Source organism: Pygocentrus nattereri, chromosome 29, assembly GCF_015220715.1.
Source record: "Pygocentrus nattereri isolate fPygNat1 chromosome 29, fPygNat1.pri, whole genome shotgun sequence".
Lineage (NCBI taxonomy): Eukaryota > Metazoa > Chordata > Actinopteri > Characiformes > Serrasalmidae > Pygocentrus > Pygocentrus nattereri.
The window spans coordinates 10519117-10533425 of NC_051239.1; the positions used below are offsets into that span (position 1 = coordinate 10519117).

Sequence of the window (14309 nt, forward strand, 5' to 3'; positions counted from 1 at the left end):
AACAGCAAAAATTTTCACTGAATTTCAAGGTGGCAGTGAATTTAAGGAATCAGTAGATTTAAGGTAGCAGTGAATTTTAGGTGGCAGTGCATTTAAAGTAGCAAGAGACAATGTGGCAGTTGATTTAAGGTGGCAGTGGATTTAAGGCATCAGTAAATTAAAGATAGCAAGGGATTTAAAGTAGCAGTGAATTTAAAATGGCAGTGGTTTTAAGGTGGTGGTGGATGTAAGGTAGCAATGGATTTAAGGTGGCAGTGGACTTAAGGCATCAATAAATTTAATATGGCATTGAATCTAAAGAAGCAGTGGATTTAATATTCCAGTGTAATTGATAGCATAGGAACCAGTTTTCAACATCATACAAACCACCTTGCACACCATAGCAACTGCATAGCAACATTTAAGCAACACTAGCAACCATCCACAGTCATCCAACATTTTCACGTTAAAGTAATTAGCTTGCTTTTTCAAGCCAACGTGAAGTTCGTTCACAAACTTTCCATTTCTAGTTGTTACTATGCCTTTAAACTGACACTGTACATGACCTCTGTTTGAATTGGGCACCTGCATTGTTCCTGATTCAGAAAGCGATCTGGGCCAAAATGCAACAATATTCATTACTTCAGGATAGGCATTCACGCTCATATGCAAATGTGACATCACAACCAAAATAAATTCAAAATGGGCTGTTTTTGCAGCTTCGTTTTATAGAAATCAGATTTTCCCCATGACAGTGGAACAATACCTTGGTCAGGCATGACATGTAGAAAATATCACCCAGCACTGTTTAACCATCGAACATTGAGCGGCTCCATTTCATGATATTATGTTATAAAATACAGCTACTGTCTAATAAAACACCCTGTATATTCACCTCTCAGGGACTGACACTTGTTAAATTTAAAGGCTCTCCTTTGCTCCCCACAACCTTCAGCTGTATTCTTACAGGCATCTTGTTGGCAACCTATGACGGTCGTGGCTGTAAAAGCTAAAACCAGACAACGGGGTAGGAGCGTGTCATTTGAGGCGCGCTTGTCCGTTGCTAAGAGAGAAAGTTGACCGGCTGATGCATCAGTTGCTGGTAGGGAGCCAGTAGCCGCTGGTAAAAGTGGCCCCTGATTGATAGGTCTGCATGAGCCCAGCGTCTCACTAGTGCAGTCAATTTACCCTGCTATAAATAACACGCTAACGGCTGGTCTTGGCTCTCTGCAGCAAGTGGCTTGCATTAGCATATTTAATCGACCTCGCAAACCAGCACTAACTGAAGAGAGGATGGAACATGGGCTACCATGGTGTCCCTAATATAATTTATGATGTAGACTCGAGTACCAGATATTTATGAGGTTGTTTATGAAGTTTGTCTCAAACTTTGAAAGCTCTGACTTGGTTTTCAATAGCATTTTATTTAATGTAATCCTTTTACAGTGACATAAGTGATCTGCAAATCTTTCCCCATTACGGGGAGGATGGTGTCTTTGCTTTTATGCACAGTCAATCAATCCATTACATGGTCAAAGCCTTTTACCATTCCCGGAGGCATCTTAAGCCGTTTCTTTTTTCCTTTAACAGATTTTTGGAGAAATATTTCTATTCATAGGGTATTTTATTTTTTTTCATAAATCTTAAGACAAGTACCTTAAGACAAAACCACCGAAAAAGTACCACTCTGAGATGCCGACTACGGTAATACAGACGAAAAGAGCAACCACTACAAGTGGGAATGATTTCTACTAAACAATAGTAGCGTACTATTATGTAGCTTAACTAGTTATCTTGAGGATGGAGCGAATGCCATCGAAAAGCTAGCAGCGGGTCTGAGCTACATTAGCTTACCTGCATCAACGATACAGAACAAAAAAAAACAAACAAACAAAAAAAAAAAGAATCAGTAAAAACTGGCCAGCTATCAGATCAGTTCATAGAATATTAGCATATTTTCATGTCAAAACTCTTATGGACATTTGTCCCTTTCAAAAAAAAACAACTCCAAAACAATCACTGGACATCCAGGTACAAAAAAAGGAACAAAATCAATTAGGGTAATAAAAATAAGAGTAAAGTGTAAATATATATTCATATTTATAAATTTCTAACTGTATTTACAAGAAAGTCACTGTTCAAATGAAATGACTTTACTGTTGTAACAATCCATTGTTAGAATACTTTTGGACAGTCCAGTAAGCGAAATAAGCAATTTTTAAAATGGAATTTTGGTTTGGAAAAAAGAGACAGAAAGACAGAATGAAGGAGAAGGTCCTTGTTTGTTAGCAATGAAAAATATCCAAAATACTCGTACCAGTCAGCATTTTTCCCCCCTTTCCACATCTTTTGCGCTTTTTCAAGTCCAGGGGAAGAAAAAGAAAAAAAGTTTCTCCTTCCAGATGCATAAAATCTGTTCCAAGTGCCCTAAAGCTTGTCCACACCAACAGCTGAGGGGTGCCTTTAAATGATTAGCCGATGCTCTCCTAGCTGTATAAGGCTATCTGTAAAAGTCTTGAACGTGAGTTGTGTCCCGAACCGTACTCATCCACTCTGCAGTGTGCACTATAGTCGAGCACTATCTTCTTCTATAAGTTCATGAGTGAAGTCCAGCTGTGTAGCACACACTACAGGAGGTGTGTGCTCAGCGCTTTTTGAAGGCCACTCCGCGGTTGGGATGAGGAGGGAATTTTGGCAGGCAGGGTTCGTCAGCTCCGGGGTCATGGGAGAAGACCGAATCTTCACCGGATGAGCAGGTGGAGCTGCGTGTGTCTGGGAAACTGGGAGAATACTGGTCCAGAGACACGGACAGGTCTAGATATTCCTGAATAAAAGACAGCAGAAAGTGCACAGAGCTGTAAATGTGACATCACAATTAAATTTTCTCAGTTCAATTTTACTACAATGTGATTGGTTAAAATTCCTTAGAAATGTGACTGGAGGAACTCGTTACACAACAGCGGATACAGAAAATAAAAACAAAAGCTGATGGAATAAAAATGAAAAAGTATTAAACAATCAAATTTTTCAAAATCAACAGTTAAATCATATCATCTTCAGATGCACTTACATGTTGATAATTGTAGTTTTAAAAAAAAAAAGCTAATTAGCCCACATTTCTTAAATGATCCGAAATGACACTTTTTTTTCTACTTAATTCTTTATGGTGACTAACATTTAGAAAGGCTTATTCCAACAAACATCAGCTGTCGTAACACTTTATTGAGTGAAACTGCCTAAAGCAGCATTTATGACAGTATTTATGCTTGTTGGAATAAGCTGTATAAGTTAAAATGTAGGTTTTATTTGAGTAACTATGCAGCTTTATGAATGATGCCTTTCAGTAAAGTGTTACTGAAAATGGTTACAAACTGCCAGCAAGAACTCACCTGATTGGATGTCATTGAGAGAGTGCGGTCCAGGTCCTCCACAAGCTGTTTAAAAGTGGGCCTCTGAGACGGGACAGCGTGCCAACAATCTCTCATCATCATATACCTGAGAAAGAGTTGCACAGACAGACAGGTGGAGGGGGGGGCGGTTCAGAAAGAAGCATATCATAATGGGGTTGGGGGTGGGGGGCAATAAAACATAAAACTTTGAGCATCCATTTATTGAATAAATATGAAGTCTTACAATTCATGGGTGCATGTTGAGGGGCGGTCCATGCGGTGCCCCTCCTTCAGCAGTTTGAACAGCTCCTCTACAGGCACACCTGGATATGGAGAACCGCCCAGAGTGAAGATCTCCCACAGCAGAACCCCGAAAGACCACCTGCAACAGGGATGGACACACCATTTCAATATTAGGACCTAAACTAGCGCATTAACAGTGTGTATACACACTATGACTGAGCTCAGAGTTATGACTGAAGAGAAAAGGACACTCACACGTCACTCTGATGGGTGTAGATACGGTCGAACAGCGCCTCTGGAGCCATCCACTTCACTGGCAAACGGCCCTGCAGTGAGACAGATTCGGTCAGTATTGATCAGATTTATTACTTGAAATTATGGGTGAGGGATATGGACCAAAAAAAAAAAAAAAAAAAGAATTTCACGACACACATTACAATATTTTGCCAGACACAATGCAATAGTAGGGCCACAATTAAAACTGCCTTCAAAAACTGATAGTGATTTTAACTGTTTCCAGTACACCCAGCACTGCAGTAAATAAAGTTACAGGACTAATTATGCTCTCTGTGTAATAAACCATGCAGTTGGTCAGTGTTCCTTAAGTCCCAATGACATCCGCGATATTCTCAGGAAAGTGCATCATCACAATATCAAAATGTATTAAAATAATGATAAAATATCTTCATATCGCCCATCTCTACTTGGGATAGATCAGTAATGCTAAACAGTGGTCATACTTACAGCTGAGGCTGCTTATTGGTATATCAGTGGTCATTTTTAACAGCCATGAAACAGAATTCACTATTTTTTGTTTCTTTCCAGCTTGTATGCATGTCCGTCCGAGCAGTTATCTGTATATAACTCCAGCTCTGGTTTTACTTCATTTTTTTACTTAAATACATATATTTTTATATATAGTTTAAATTTTGTCACTGAGAGGTCTTCAGTCATAACACACATTCAATGCACCAAATGCATGTTGATAAAGTTTTTTTTTCTCATGAAGAGTGTAATTTAAAAGACAGACATGGATTAACTGCCTATTCAGCTCAATAGAAAGCACTTGGACTTTCACTGGTTCATGTAAGAGTTGTGTGGGTGCGCATAGGTCTGCTTTTTGTCTACTGTAATTCAAATTTTGAATTATGAAGCCTTTCAAGAGCTTTCAACAGAAAAAAAAAAAAAAAAAACATACAACAGCTCAGTGCAAGAGTGTGAGGATTTGGCTCTAGTGCGACTGAAACTGATAATCAGTGTATCGTGGAACACTCACATTGGTGGTTTTCTTGTAGTAATCAATATGGTGAATGTCTCTGGCCAAGCCGAAGTCTGCTATCTTCATCACGTTGTCCTCAGTTACAAGGACGTTACGAGCAGCCAGGTCTCTATGGATACACTGAATGAACAAACACATACACGCACAATTAATATGACACAGTGGAGCAGAAGCAGAGGAGTTCCAAGTATGTTCTAACTTTAACTCCTGCTTGAACAGATATAAATAGGAATTTTAACCTTCTTGGACGCCAGGTACTCCATGCCGCGTGCTACTTGGTAGGCGCAGGACACCAGGTCTTTGATGGACATGTTCTCCACAGGCACCTGGTCAGGGTTGTAGCAGTACTCCATCCCCGGAGGACGACGGGCCCTCAGGTATTCTCGTAGATTCCCCTTAGAGGCAAACTCCACTATGACGTAAAGTGGACCTGAAAGAGGCCATAATCGTGCATTAGCACCTTCTAGAGCACTGAACAATGTGATGCTCCTGTACTTAGAGAAAAGGGTTAGATCGGACAGATCCTTATTTTTTGCCTAGGAGGAACAGACCAATCCATACTCTGCCCACAAATGCATTCTTTCATTATGGCTTTTTTTTTAAAAGTCTTCTGGGACAGTTTGGCAGAATATTGACTAAAATCACATTCAAGTTGAGAAGCTGTATTATAGCCAAGTTCAGGCGGTGTTTATTTTTGATTGCTTTTTTCTTGGCATGCGCGGGAATTCTAACACTTAAGATAGATCGGGCATAGTGGTTTTGTCATGTAAACAAGGCTTTTAAGAATAAACAGTAACACCTTACTGTCGAGTGCTGTTCATAAGGCTACATGACACCTACACAAGGCTGTCATTGCAAGTGACATAACCCTACATAACTGTTTATAAACACTTGTTCCATTAAGCCTCACTTACTATAAAGGCTATATCTGCCAATTTTGATCAAAGTCCACTAAAGTGGCCTTTATGACAGATGCTGTTGTAATAAGCATTCATAAACAGTTATGTAGAGTTATGTCAGTTGTAATGACAACCTTATGTGCCTTGTAGCCTTATGAACAGCACCCTACAGTAAAGTGTTAGCGGATAAACATCTGATTGAGGTCACCATTTCTTAGCTAGCTCTTTTAGCTTTGCTAGCTAGCTAAGAAAACAGTGTAGCCTACACCTCTTGCTTTCGCAGCATGGCTACAGTTATGCGAACACCCATTTCTAAAAGCAAGAGGGCGTCCAAATGTTCTATAGCATCAGGTCACAAAGCCTTCATTGCGATTTTTCTGAACAGTATTCTAATTGCAATTTAAATGTTTATCATTTTCTATAAAATCAAGCTCCATGACTACTTTTTCCCACCACCTTTTCACAACCCACCTTTTCTGGCTTGAGGCTTTAATGCGGTTGGTTGCAGCTGTAAAGATACAGGTGAGCAGGTGTTTGCTTCTGATTGGTCCAACTCAACTACACATAGTTCACAGGCTTTAATTTGTTATTTGGTTAAATTTCTACACTTATGACGATGCTGATAATGTAGGCTACAATTTAAATTGCAACAGCTGCAGTTTTAAACAGCAAAGAGGTGATTTCGATGTAAAACCAATTCATTTTTCAGATGTACAAGTATGCACTTCAACTCAAAACGTAAACCAACTATGAACCTCTCAGCTAATAGCCCGAGACTTCAAGTGCTTCAAAATCAAATACTTATCTTCTTAACTACATCGTTTTTAATTGCGTAATGTAGATGCAGTTAGTAGCATATTAACACCAGCAACCTAAACTATTTTTCATAGAGGGCCAGCATTAAATAAAAGGAAAACTTGCAACTAAACATATCTTCAGTAATTAAAGATTAAAAATTCATTTTAAAGTGGCACAACGTCTATATAAGTTTAGGATATTACTGATAACATGAATTCTTCTGTATCTGTAAATTAGAGTGAGACTGAATGACAAAATTAACATTAAGTTTGTAGGGTTTATTATTTTAATTAAAACTCTGTTGTGCAGTACAGTGAATGGGATTTCTGCCACCATTCTGTGAAGTTTGTTCCAGCTGCCATGACAAAATGCGTCTGTGGGCGCAGCAGTGGTAGGTCATTTCAATTCTAGCTCCAGAAACAAAGAAAAACATCATATGACTTGACAAATTTTCATAAAATTCAGTTAAACATGGCAAGTACATCATCAGGTCTATTTTGCTCTAGTTTCTGGACTGGCTCTGACGCAGGCCTAATACTTTAGAAATCATGAAATTAAAGTCTCTTACCGTCCTGTGTGCAGGCTCCCAGCAGGTTGATTATGTTCTTGTGCTTACCAATGATCTTCATCATCTCCATCTCAGAGATAAGGTCTGACAGGTCCTTCTCTGTGGCATCAGCTAAAAAAAGAAAGTAGAAAAAAAAGTCTTAACACATTCATCCTGAAGTGACAGGTCACGCAACCTTCAACCTTTAAGCCCAGAAAGACGTCCAATTACTAATGCTGGCAGCGATGATATAATTGAGGCTGTTTCTGTTCAAGAAAAACGATTCTTCTGAAATTAATCAATGAATTTATTTTATGTTTGGGATCATAAATTCTAAGCTGACTTAAGGAAATTATTAAACTGATGGCAAAGTCTCCAATTTCATCCAATTATTTTGGGACGATTTCGCACTTTTCTGTAAAAATATTCTGAATACAGAACTATATAGTAGTTTTTTGGGTGATTTTTACATTTTTAATAAACGAGTTCCCATACTATTGAGTATGTATCACTAACATCACCTTCAACATTGCATTTGAATCATCACCTTCAGATCAATGCATCAGTATTTCTACACTCATATTAACTACTTAATTCTTCGAAACTAAGCATGTTTTTGCATTGAAACTAAAATGTTAAGGTTCTATACAACTGTTTAGTTCCTTTAAATCATTCACAGATCACAGCACAGCAATGAGCCCATACAGCCCAAGCATCCATATTAGCCTGATGACTTTTTTTGCTTTATAAAGACTCACAAATATCTGAAGTCAAGGCCTGTCGTAAGCATCATTATCCAGCACTCTCTTGCTCTGAGTGCCAACAGCAGGCACATATGAGAAACACATCCAAGTCTAATGTGCCTGGAATACGATATGTAATATACAGGGTATTAGGGTAGACTTCAAGCTGGAAGTATGAGGAATTTAACTAAATGGCATTTCTTTGCCATTCATCAATGAATGTTGCCACCCATTACAACCCATTTGCGATATGAAGGCTGATTTGTAGCAGTCTTCAGCTCTGGGTGCAGAAAGCAGCAGCTCTAATGTGAACTGGGCAAGTGTTCTAATGACTCCGGCCATTAGTAAGCTCAAAAACATAAAGTGGGGTATGTGGGTGTGCAGCATCTACAAAAAAAAAAAAAAAAAAAAAAAAAAAAGAAAAGCACACACAGCTAAAGGCAGGAGAAGAAAAGATGCGGCAGCACAACTGCGGAATACAAATGAGGCCGAATGACTCAGTCCAAGTTTATGCTCCTGAGAAAACATCATCATCGTAAAGGGGGGAAGAAAACAACAGAAGTGTCATCTAGACCTAAACACTGACTCCCTTAATCAGGTTTTGTTTGGAGAAGAACAACATCTGGGTTCCATCACGCCCAAATTCAGGCATCGGTTTACTGTAACAGGTGCGTAAAAAATCACTCACATTTAAGCATCTTGACAGCTACTTTGGTAATGCGGTTGGGTTTGTCTTTGTCCATGCCCAGAACCTCTCCCATTACCACCTGGCCAAAGCAGCCTTCACCCAAAGGCTTTCCAAGCACCAGCCTGAATGAGTGAGAGAGAAAGGAGCGAGATATTAGATCAGATTCAGTATGTTCACTGCTGACTGTGCTTCAGTAATTGTGTTACCTGGCTCTATGGAAAAATCCCAAGCCTATTTGTCTTCTTCTGTTTACTTCTGTCCTTCTAAACTTTTAGTGTATACTACCCAAAGCCCTGAGGGCATCTAGGTCTTCATTATGTCTAAAAAAGAAATTCCACCGATATTTCTATAATTCCACCTACTTCAAATGGTCATTAGACTAGTCTGATGTGAAATAGCTCACTGTACAGAGTTCACTGACTTCTTGTTAAAGATTTTATTATTAACAGTGGTGATAGGAACACCTCTGCAATGACGCTGTGACGTGTACAATTCAAATATAACATTTTACAGCCTTTTATAGGTTTTTACATGTAATGTTATGGTAAAATCTTCAGGGACTATTTTATTCTACAACCCCTTCCATGTACCTGTCAAACATGAAGCAGACTTTAAAGGCACTAAATACATGTTTGGTTCCCATCACCACCACTGAGCAAATTCTGACTCAGGTTCTCTAAAATTATACTCTTCATTTTAGACCACTCTAAATGATGGTTTACATCTTAATGTTTTAATTATACAGATAATCACAAATATTGGAGGAATTTCCATGCAAATAAATTACTGTGACCAAGGCAAACGTTCATTTTGAGGAAAACATCACATGTGCAGTAGCATTAGTATTACCTTGGGAGTAACGCCAGTGCCCATACATTTTATGCCTTTGTTGTGATATCAGCACTCAAATTTCATATTTTTGGGCCAAATGATTTTCAATGTTCTTTTAACAACAGAAAACAAAAAAAAGCATTTTAAAAAAATCCCAATATCAAAAGAAAGCAAGGTGCCCCCAAACTTTAGATGAGCAGTGTGTGTATATGTGTAGGTGTATGCAGATGGCTGCATTACTTGTCTCGAGGTAGTTCCCAGCGGGGGTCCTGGGGCAGTTCGTATTCAGATACGCCAGAGAGCATTGGGGAGCCGCTGGAGGACAGTCGGGAAGGTTTGACCAGCATAGCACCGGAGTGCAGAGATGAGCTGGAGTCCACAGACACCTGCACGAAGACACTTCCAACTTACTCTCCATACAACACCACTGAATAGTATGTACATATAGTATGTACTGTGTGAATTGACATGTGTGAATTATGATTTTTATAGTATTAGAAGAATATACTTAACAAGTAAGGCTAGGCAATGTGGCTAAAATGTTACCACAATTTATTTTTCCCCATTTGTGGGAAAAGTCCCTGTTTGTGACTGATACTTTCCTATAATCAGTATAGGCACTTCCTAATGGAAAGGCTTATTCTAATAAAAGGAAAAGGGTTTTTATCGCTGCAAACACAGATTTTACCTGAACCTTTTTAATTTCCATAATTTCAACACTAGTTTTTCTTCAAATTCAGCAAATAAACAGTAACTGTGCATTAAAATGTGCAGATGTGTTTTCTGCATAGAGGATGTGTTCACTTATTTCAACTAAAGCAAGCAAAGAATCATCTAACTTGCCCAAACCTTTGTATACAACTGTGTAAATAAGTGTGAACTTAATAATTATTGTTATTTAGCGCCTATGACTATTTCACAAACTTGCAAATTTCTACTCCTAAAACTCCAAAACACTGGACCTGATGAGCCTGATCTTTTCTCACTTACCTTCAGCAGACCCAAAACAATCAAACCAACTGAATCAGTAGAAAAATTTAAATAAACACGTTCCATAATCAAGTATTTGTGCAATGAACATTTCATATAGTGACCCATTTACTGCACTTGTAAACAAAGAAAACATGTTTAGTGGTAGAGTAGATCAAACCCCCTATCTACTTTCTGTTACCTGTCTGCGCAGTGGGATGCTCTTGGCCAGCTTATGGACAGCCATCTGACTACTGAAGTCACTCTTCTTGGCTGTGCTGTGCATTTTGACCAGCACGGCGATCACCACCATCATGCAGATGAGAAAGAAGCCCACGCAGTAGATCAGGACCTCCAGGTACGTCTGGTTGGGCAGCGGCGTAGGGGGGATGGCTGCTCAGAAGGAAAAACCATGCGGGACGTGGCACAAGGACAGACAGTGAGATATCCGTGGCTGTACTGGTCCGTCATTGGTGAGGGACCATGTTCATAAAGGACCAAACCAGATCCATCATGACAATGATTTCCAACCCTGGTCCTGGAATCCATGTTTTCATAGTTCAAACTTTTCCCTGCTCTTGTACTCCCACTACAGCGCAGAAAGGGTTTGTGAATTAGCTAATAAACTGTGAAGTATGTGCTAATTTTTTTACCAAAATAAAATTCTATCCAGACAGAGATTTAGCAGCAGCCCATTCTGCTAAAGAAGTTAAACAGCATGACGAGTTCTACCACAGGAGCTGAAGCTCTTCGCAAAATTAAGAAACAGGCACTGTGTGGTGGAGTTGAGAGAAATGGTTTCAGCTCTGAGCTCCTTAAATTAAAAGAAATGAACAAATTATGAGCATCCATGAATTCAGATTTTTTGCTTTGAACTTTAAAACATAGTCTTAATGGGAAAATACCACAAGGCACAAATGGAAACGGTGCTAGATGCGCTGAAAATGTAACTGTAATACAACTGTTTTTTGGAAAATAGCAATATTTTGTGATAATTGTGTCACAATTTATCGCTTTCCCCCAATTTCTCATTGTTCTAGCCCTAGAAAACCCTAGCTCTAGCTCCTGAATTGTACAAAAACCCAATTGTGGTGAAATCAGAGACTTCACAATAAATCAAATAACCTCCTAAAGATTCGCAACTGAATCCAAAAATCATGGAAGTCGGACATTTACGATCCTAAGAGCAGAGACTTTCCAGGACCAAGGTTGGGAGTCATTAGACTATGGAATGGATTGGTCTTTGCTGACATGAACTCCTCCATCTCTGAGCCACTGGAATGTTTTTTGGTTTACAAAGTATGCTTTGCCTACAACCACATTCCTGGAGGAGCCAGTGTGTTTGTTGGCTGCTGGGTGCAAATTAACACTTTCCTACTTTCCTGAATTCCTTTTGGATAGACCACGCATGAACACGGCTTTCAGTCTTCCTTAACGGTTTCATTTATTCAGAGTGCCCCATTAACACTGGCCCTCCAAAAGTGTGGTCAGGACCCTTGCTTTATGCTAATGTGCCCAAATCATAAGCGCTCTTATGAACACACACACAACCACCACACCCAAAACACACACCCGTCCTCCAAAACACCACCATCAAAACCCACCCAGACACTAAAACAAACACAGAGGGGGGGTGGAAAAAAGTGCTCAGAGCCTTTAACATGACTGCCACATTGCATAGAGCACAAACTCCTATTGTAGCACCATAATCACGTCTTTCAAGCATCGGGTTTCAGCCCGCATTCTTCTGCTTATGCACCGGCGGAGAGAAGGAAACTACTGCTCATGACACTTGGCAGCCTTCACCTCCAGATAAGACTAAAATGTCCTATGTAAACTGTTACATAAGCAGAAAAGAAGGTAACTTGATTTAAGGTTGGCATTTAAGATAAACCAGAAGCGAGAAAATAAACTACATTCATTGGCATGCTGGCCAGAAAGCTGTAGTCTATTCCATGAGATGGCACATGTCAGCAGTGCATAATCAGCTAGCTAGGTCATTGGCTAATGTTACATGATAAATCTGGATGATAAAGCCGTTTCTTACTCTAAGGAAGCAATTTTCTCTAGCCTTAAGGCTCTTTTTAATATAAGTGGACACATGCACTCAGGAAAACAGGTATAATGAACAAAGCAGGTATGTTCCCAGACAAAAATACATCATCATGAATTAATTAAATGAACGCTTAATATGAACTAATGCTAAAAATATATGAAAAGCTAAATGTGTTCTTAACCTCAGTAACTGTACTGTTGTGTAATGGTTGGATGTTTTCTATAGGCAACCTTGTTTTTTTTCCCCCCATCTAAGGCATTATTGGAAAGCAAATGTGAAGACTAGGAAGTCAGAGACAGGTACTTAAACCCCATTTTAGTTCAAACACCAACACCATATACACAAAAGTATCCAATTTTCCCAGTGTTGAGGCTTTTGATTGACAAACAGCTTGATAGACCGAATCCATTCCAATGCAAGAAATGGATCTGCTCCCTTCTAGGGATTGTTTATCCAAGCAAACCCAAAGAGTATGCCGGGTATTCATTTCTTCAGAGGAAATGACATCAGCATAGCCCGCTCTTTGGTAGTTTTGTCAATCTGGCCTAACACAGATGTTACTTTGAAAGAGATTTATTAATTAGTAGAATCTGAAAGTGAAACGCTGAAAAATGGAACCAGGCCAGGCCAAATCCAATATCAATCCAACGGTCAATATGCATTAAAGGAAGACTTCAGCATTTTTCAACATAATATTTACAATATATATGGTCAGTTACCACAGATAATTTTAATACTTCTCTCTGCACTTAGAAAGAACTTATAAACAGAGGTCAGCGCTGAAGCAACTGCCCATTGGCTTACAGTATAAGTGAGTTTCGAGTCAATAGATTAACTCTATAGAAGGACACATTTCAAAAAATGTTATTTGTGGTAACTGACCATATGTGACACAAACAACAAACATGGATTAAAAATACTGAAGTATTCCTTTACTAGCACTGCTATTCACTTCATATTCTGAGAACAGCTCTAATTAAGAAGAACTTCATACTCTGTTTAGCGGTTAAACGAGTTGGTCTTGGCTCATTAGTTCCATTTAAACAGAAAGGAAAAGAAGATGAAATATTATTGTGGTTCCACCTTCTTCCATACATCATGTAGGAGTGGTCAAACCACACGGAGGAAGTGGCTTCCACACAGGACGGGACCCTTTCGGCCGCAACATAACTACTATTGGTGTTTATGATGAAACTCTAGCACTGGGCCAAAGTAAAGGAAAAAGCCAACAATAGCTTGCAATGACCGCAATGGGTTAACCACAAGTAAACTCCATCTCAGTTCAGGTTTCATCCATATCAACCTCCTCATTAAGGACCCAAACAGTAATCAAATACTTCCAGACCAGCATTACGGCCACTCAAGGAACAGTCTGGAGTTTACTAGCTGAAGGGTAAATATACCTATTGTATGTTTCGGTGGTTTCAGGCTTACAACACTGTTATTGCTTGAAAGCCGCAGTGAATGCAACAGCAGCTGCAGCAACTTCTGATTGGGTCTTTAAAAGGGAATTAGACCAATTTTTCAACATTTTTCCACAGTTCAGTGGTTTGAGTTGTAAATAGTCATGCAGAGCTGTGTGCATTTGGTCAGTTGCTAGGTAACAGTTATAACAACCGATTGTTGACTTTGATTTCTTAACTTGAGATGCTGTAAAATAAGATTCCTAAATTAAGATTAGATTTGCTTCTGTAATATGAAGTTCTGAAAAATCTTATCTTGACCTGTTTCTGTCATACAGCCCCAAATCTGAACATTTCACATCAAACGACTCTCATATCTTAATGATTTAAAAAGGCAGAAATCTTGAAATATTGGTGGAATTCCCTCGTTGTTACTTGACCATAGTGTTGCGACCGAGTGTGGGCGTTTTGTGTGAACTGCTTTT

General features: G+C 39.1%; 1 protein-coding gene across 4 annotated transcripts in view; it reads right to left on the bottom strand.

Moving 5' to 3' along the window:
- Positions 1-1383: 1383 nt before the first annotated feature.
- Positions 1384-14309, bottom strand: part of fgfr1a (fibroblast growth factor receptor 1a) — a 53992-nt gene continuing 41066 nt past the window's right edge. For 2 of the 4 annotated variants that reach the window (XM_017696370.2, XM_017696371.2), the window contains exons 9-18: positions 10562-10758; positions 9637-9782; positions 8566-8687; positions 7156-7266; positions 5130-5320; positions 4888-5010; positions 3867-3937; positions 3613-3750; positions 3369-3474; positions 1384-2803 (exon numbers count right to left, since the gene is read on the bottom strand). In XM_017696370.2, the coding sequence (XP_017551859.1) occupies positions 2624-2803; positions 3369-3474; positions 3613-3750; positions 3867-3937; positions 4888-5010; positions 5130-5320; positions 7156-7266; positions 8566-8687; positions 9637-9782; positions 10562-10758 (1385 nt within the window). In that variant the 3' untranslated portion in view covers positions 1384-2623. The remainder of the gene's footprint in view (positions 2804-3368; positions 3475-3612; positions 3751-3866; positions 3938-4887; positions 5011-5129; positions 5321-7155; positions 7267-8565; positions 8688-9636; positions 9783-10561; positions 10759-14309) is intronic. The other 2 variants (XM_017696372.2, XM_017696373.2) reach the window with 1 other exon arrangement.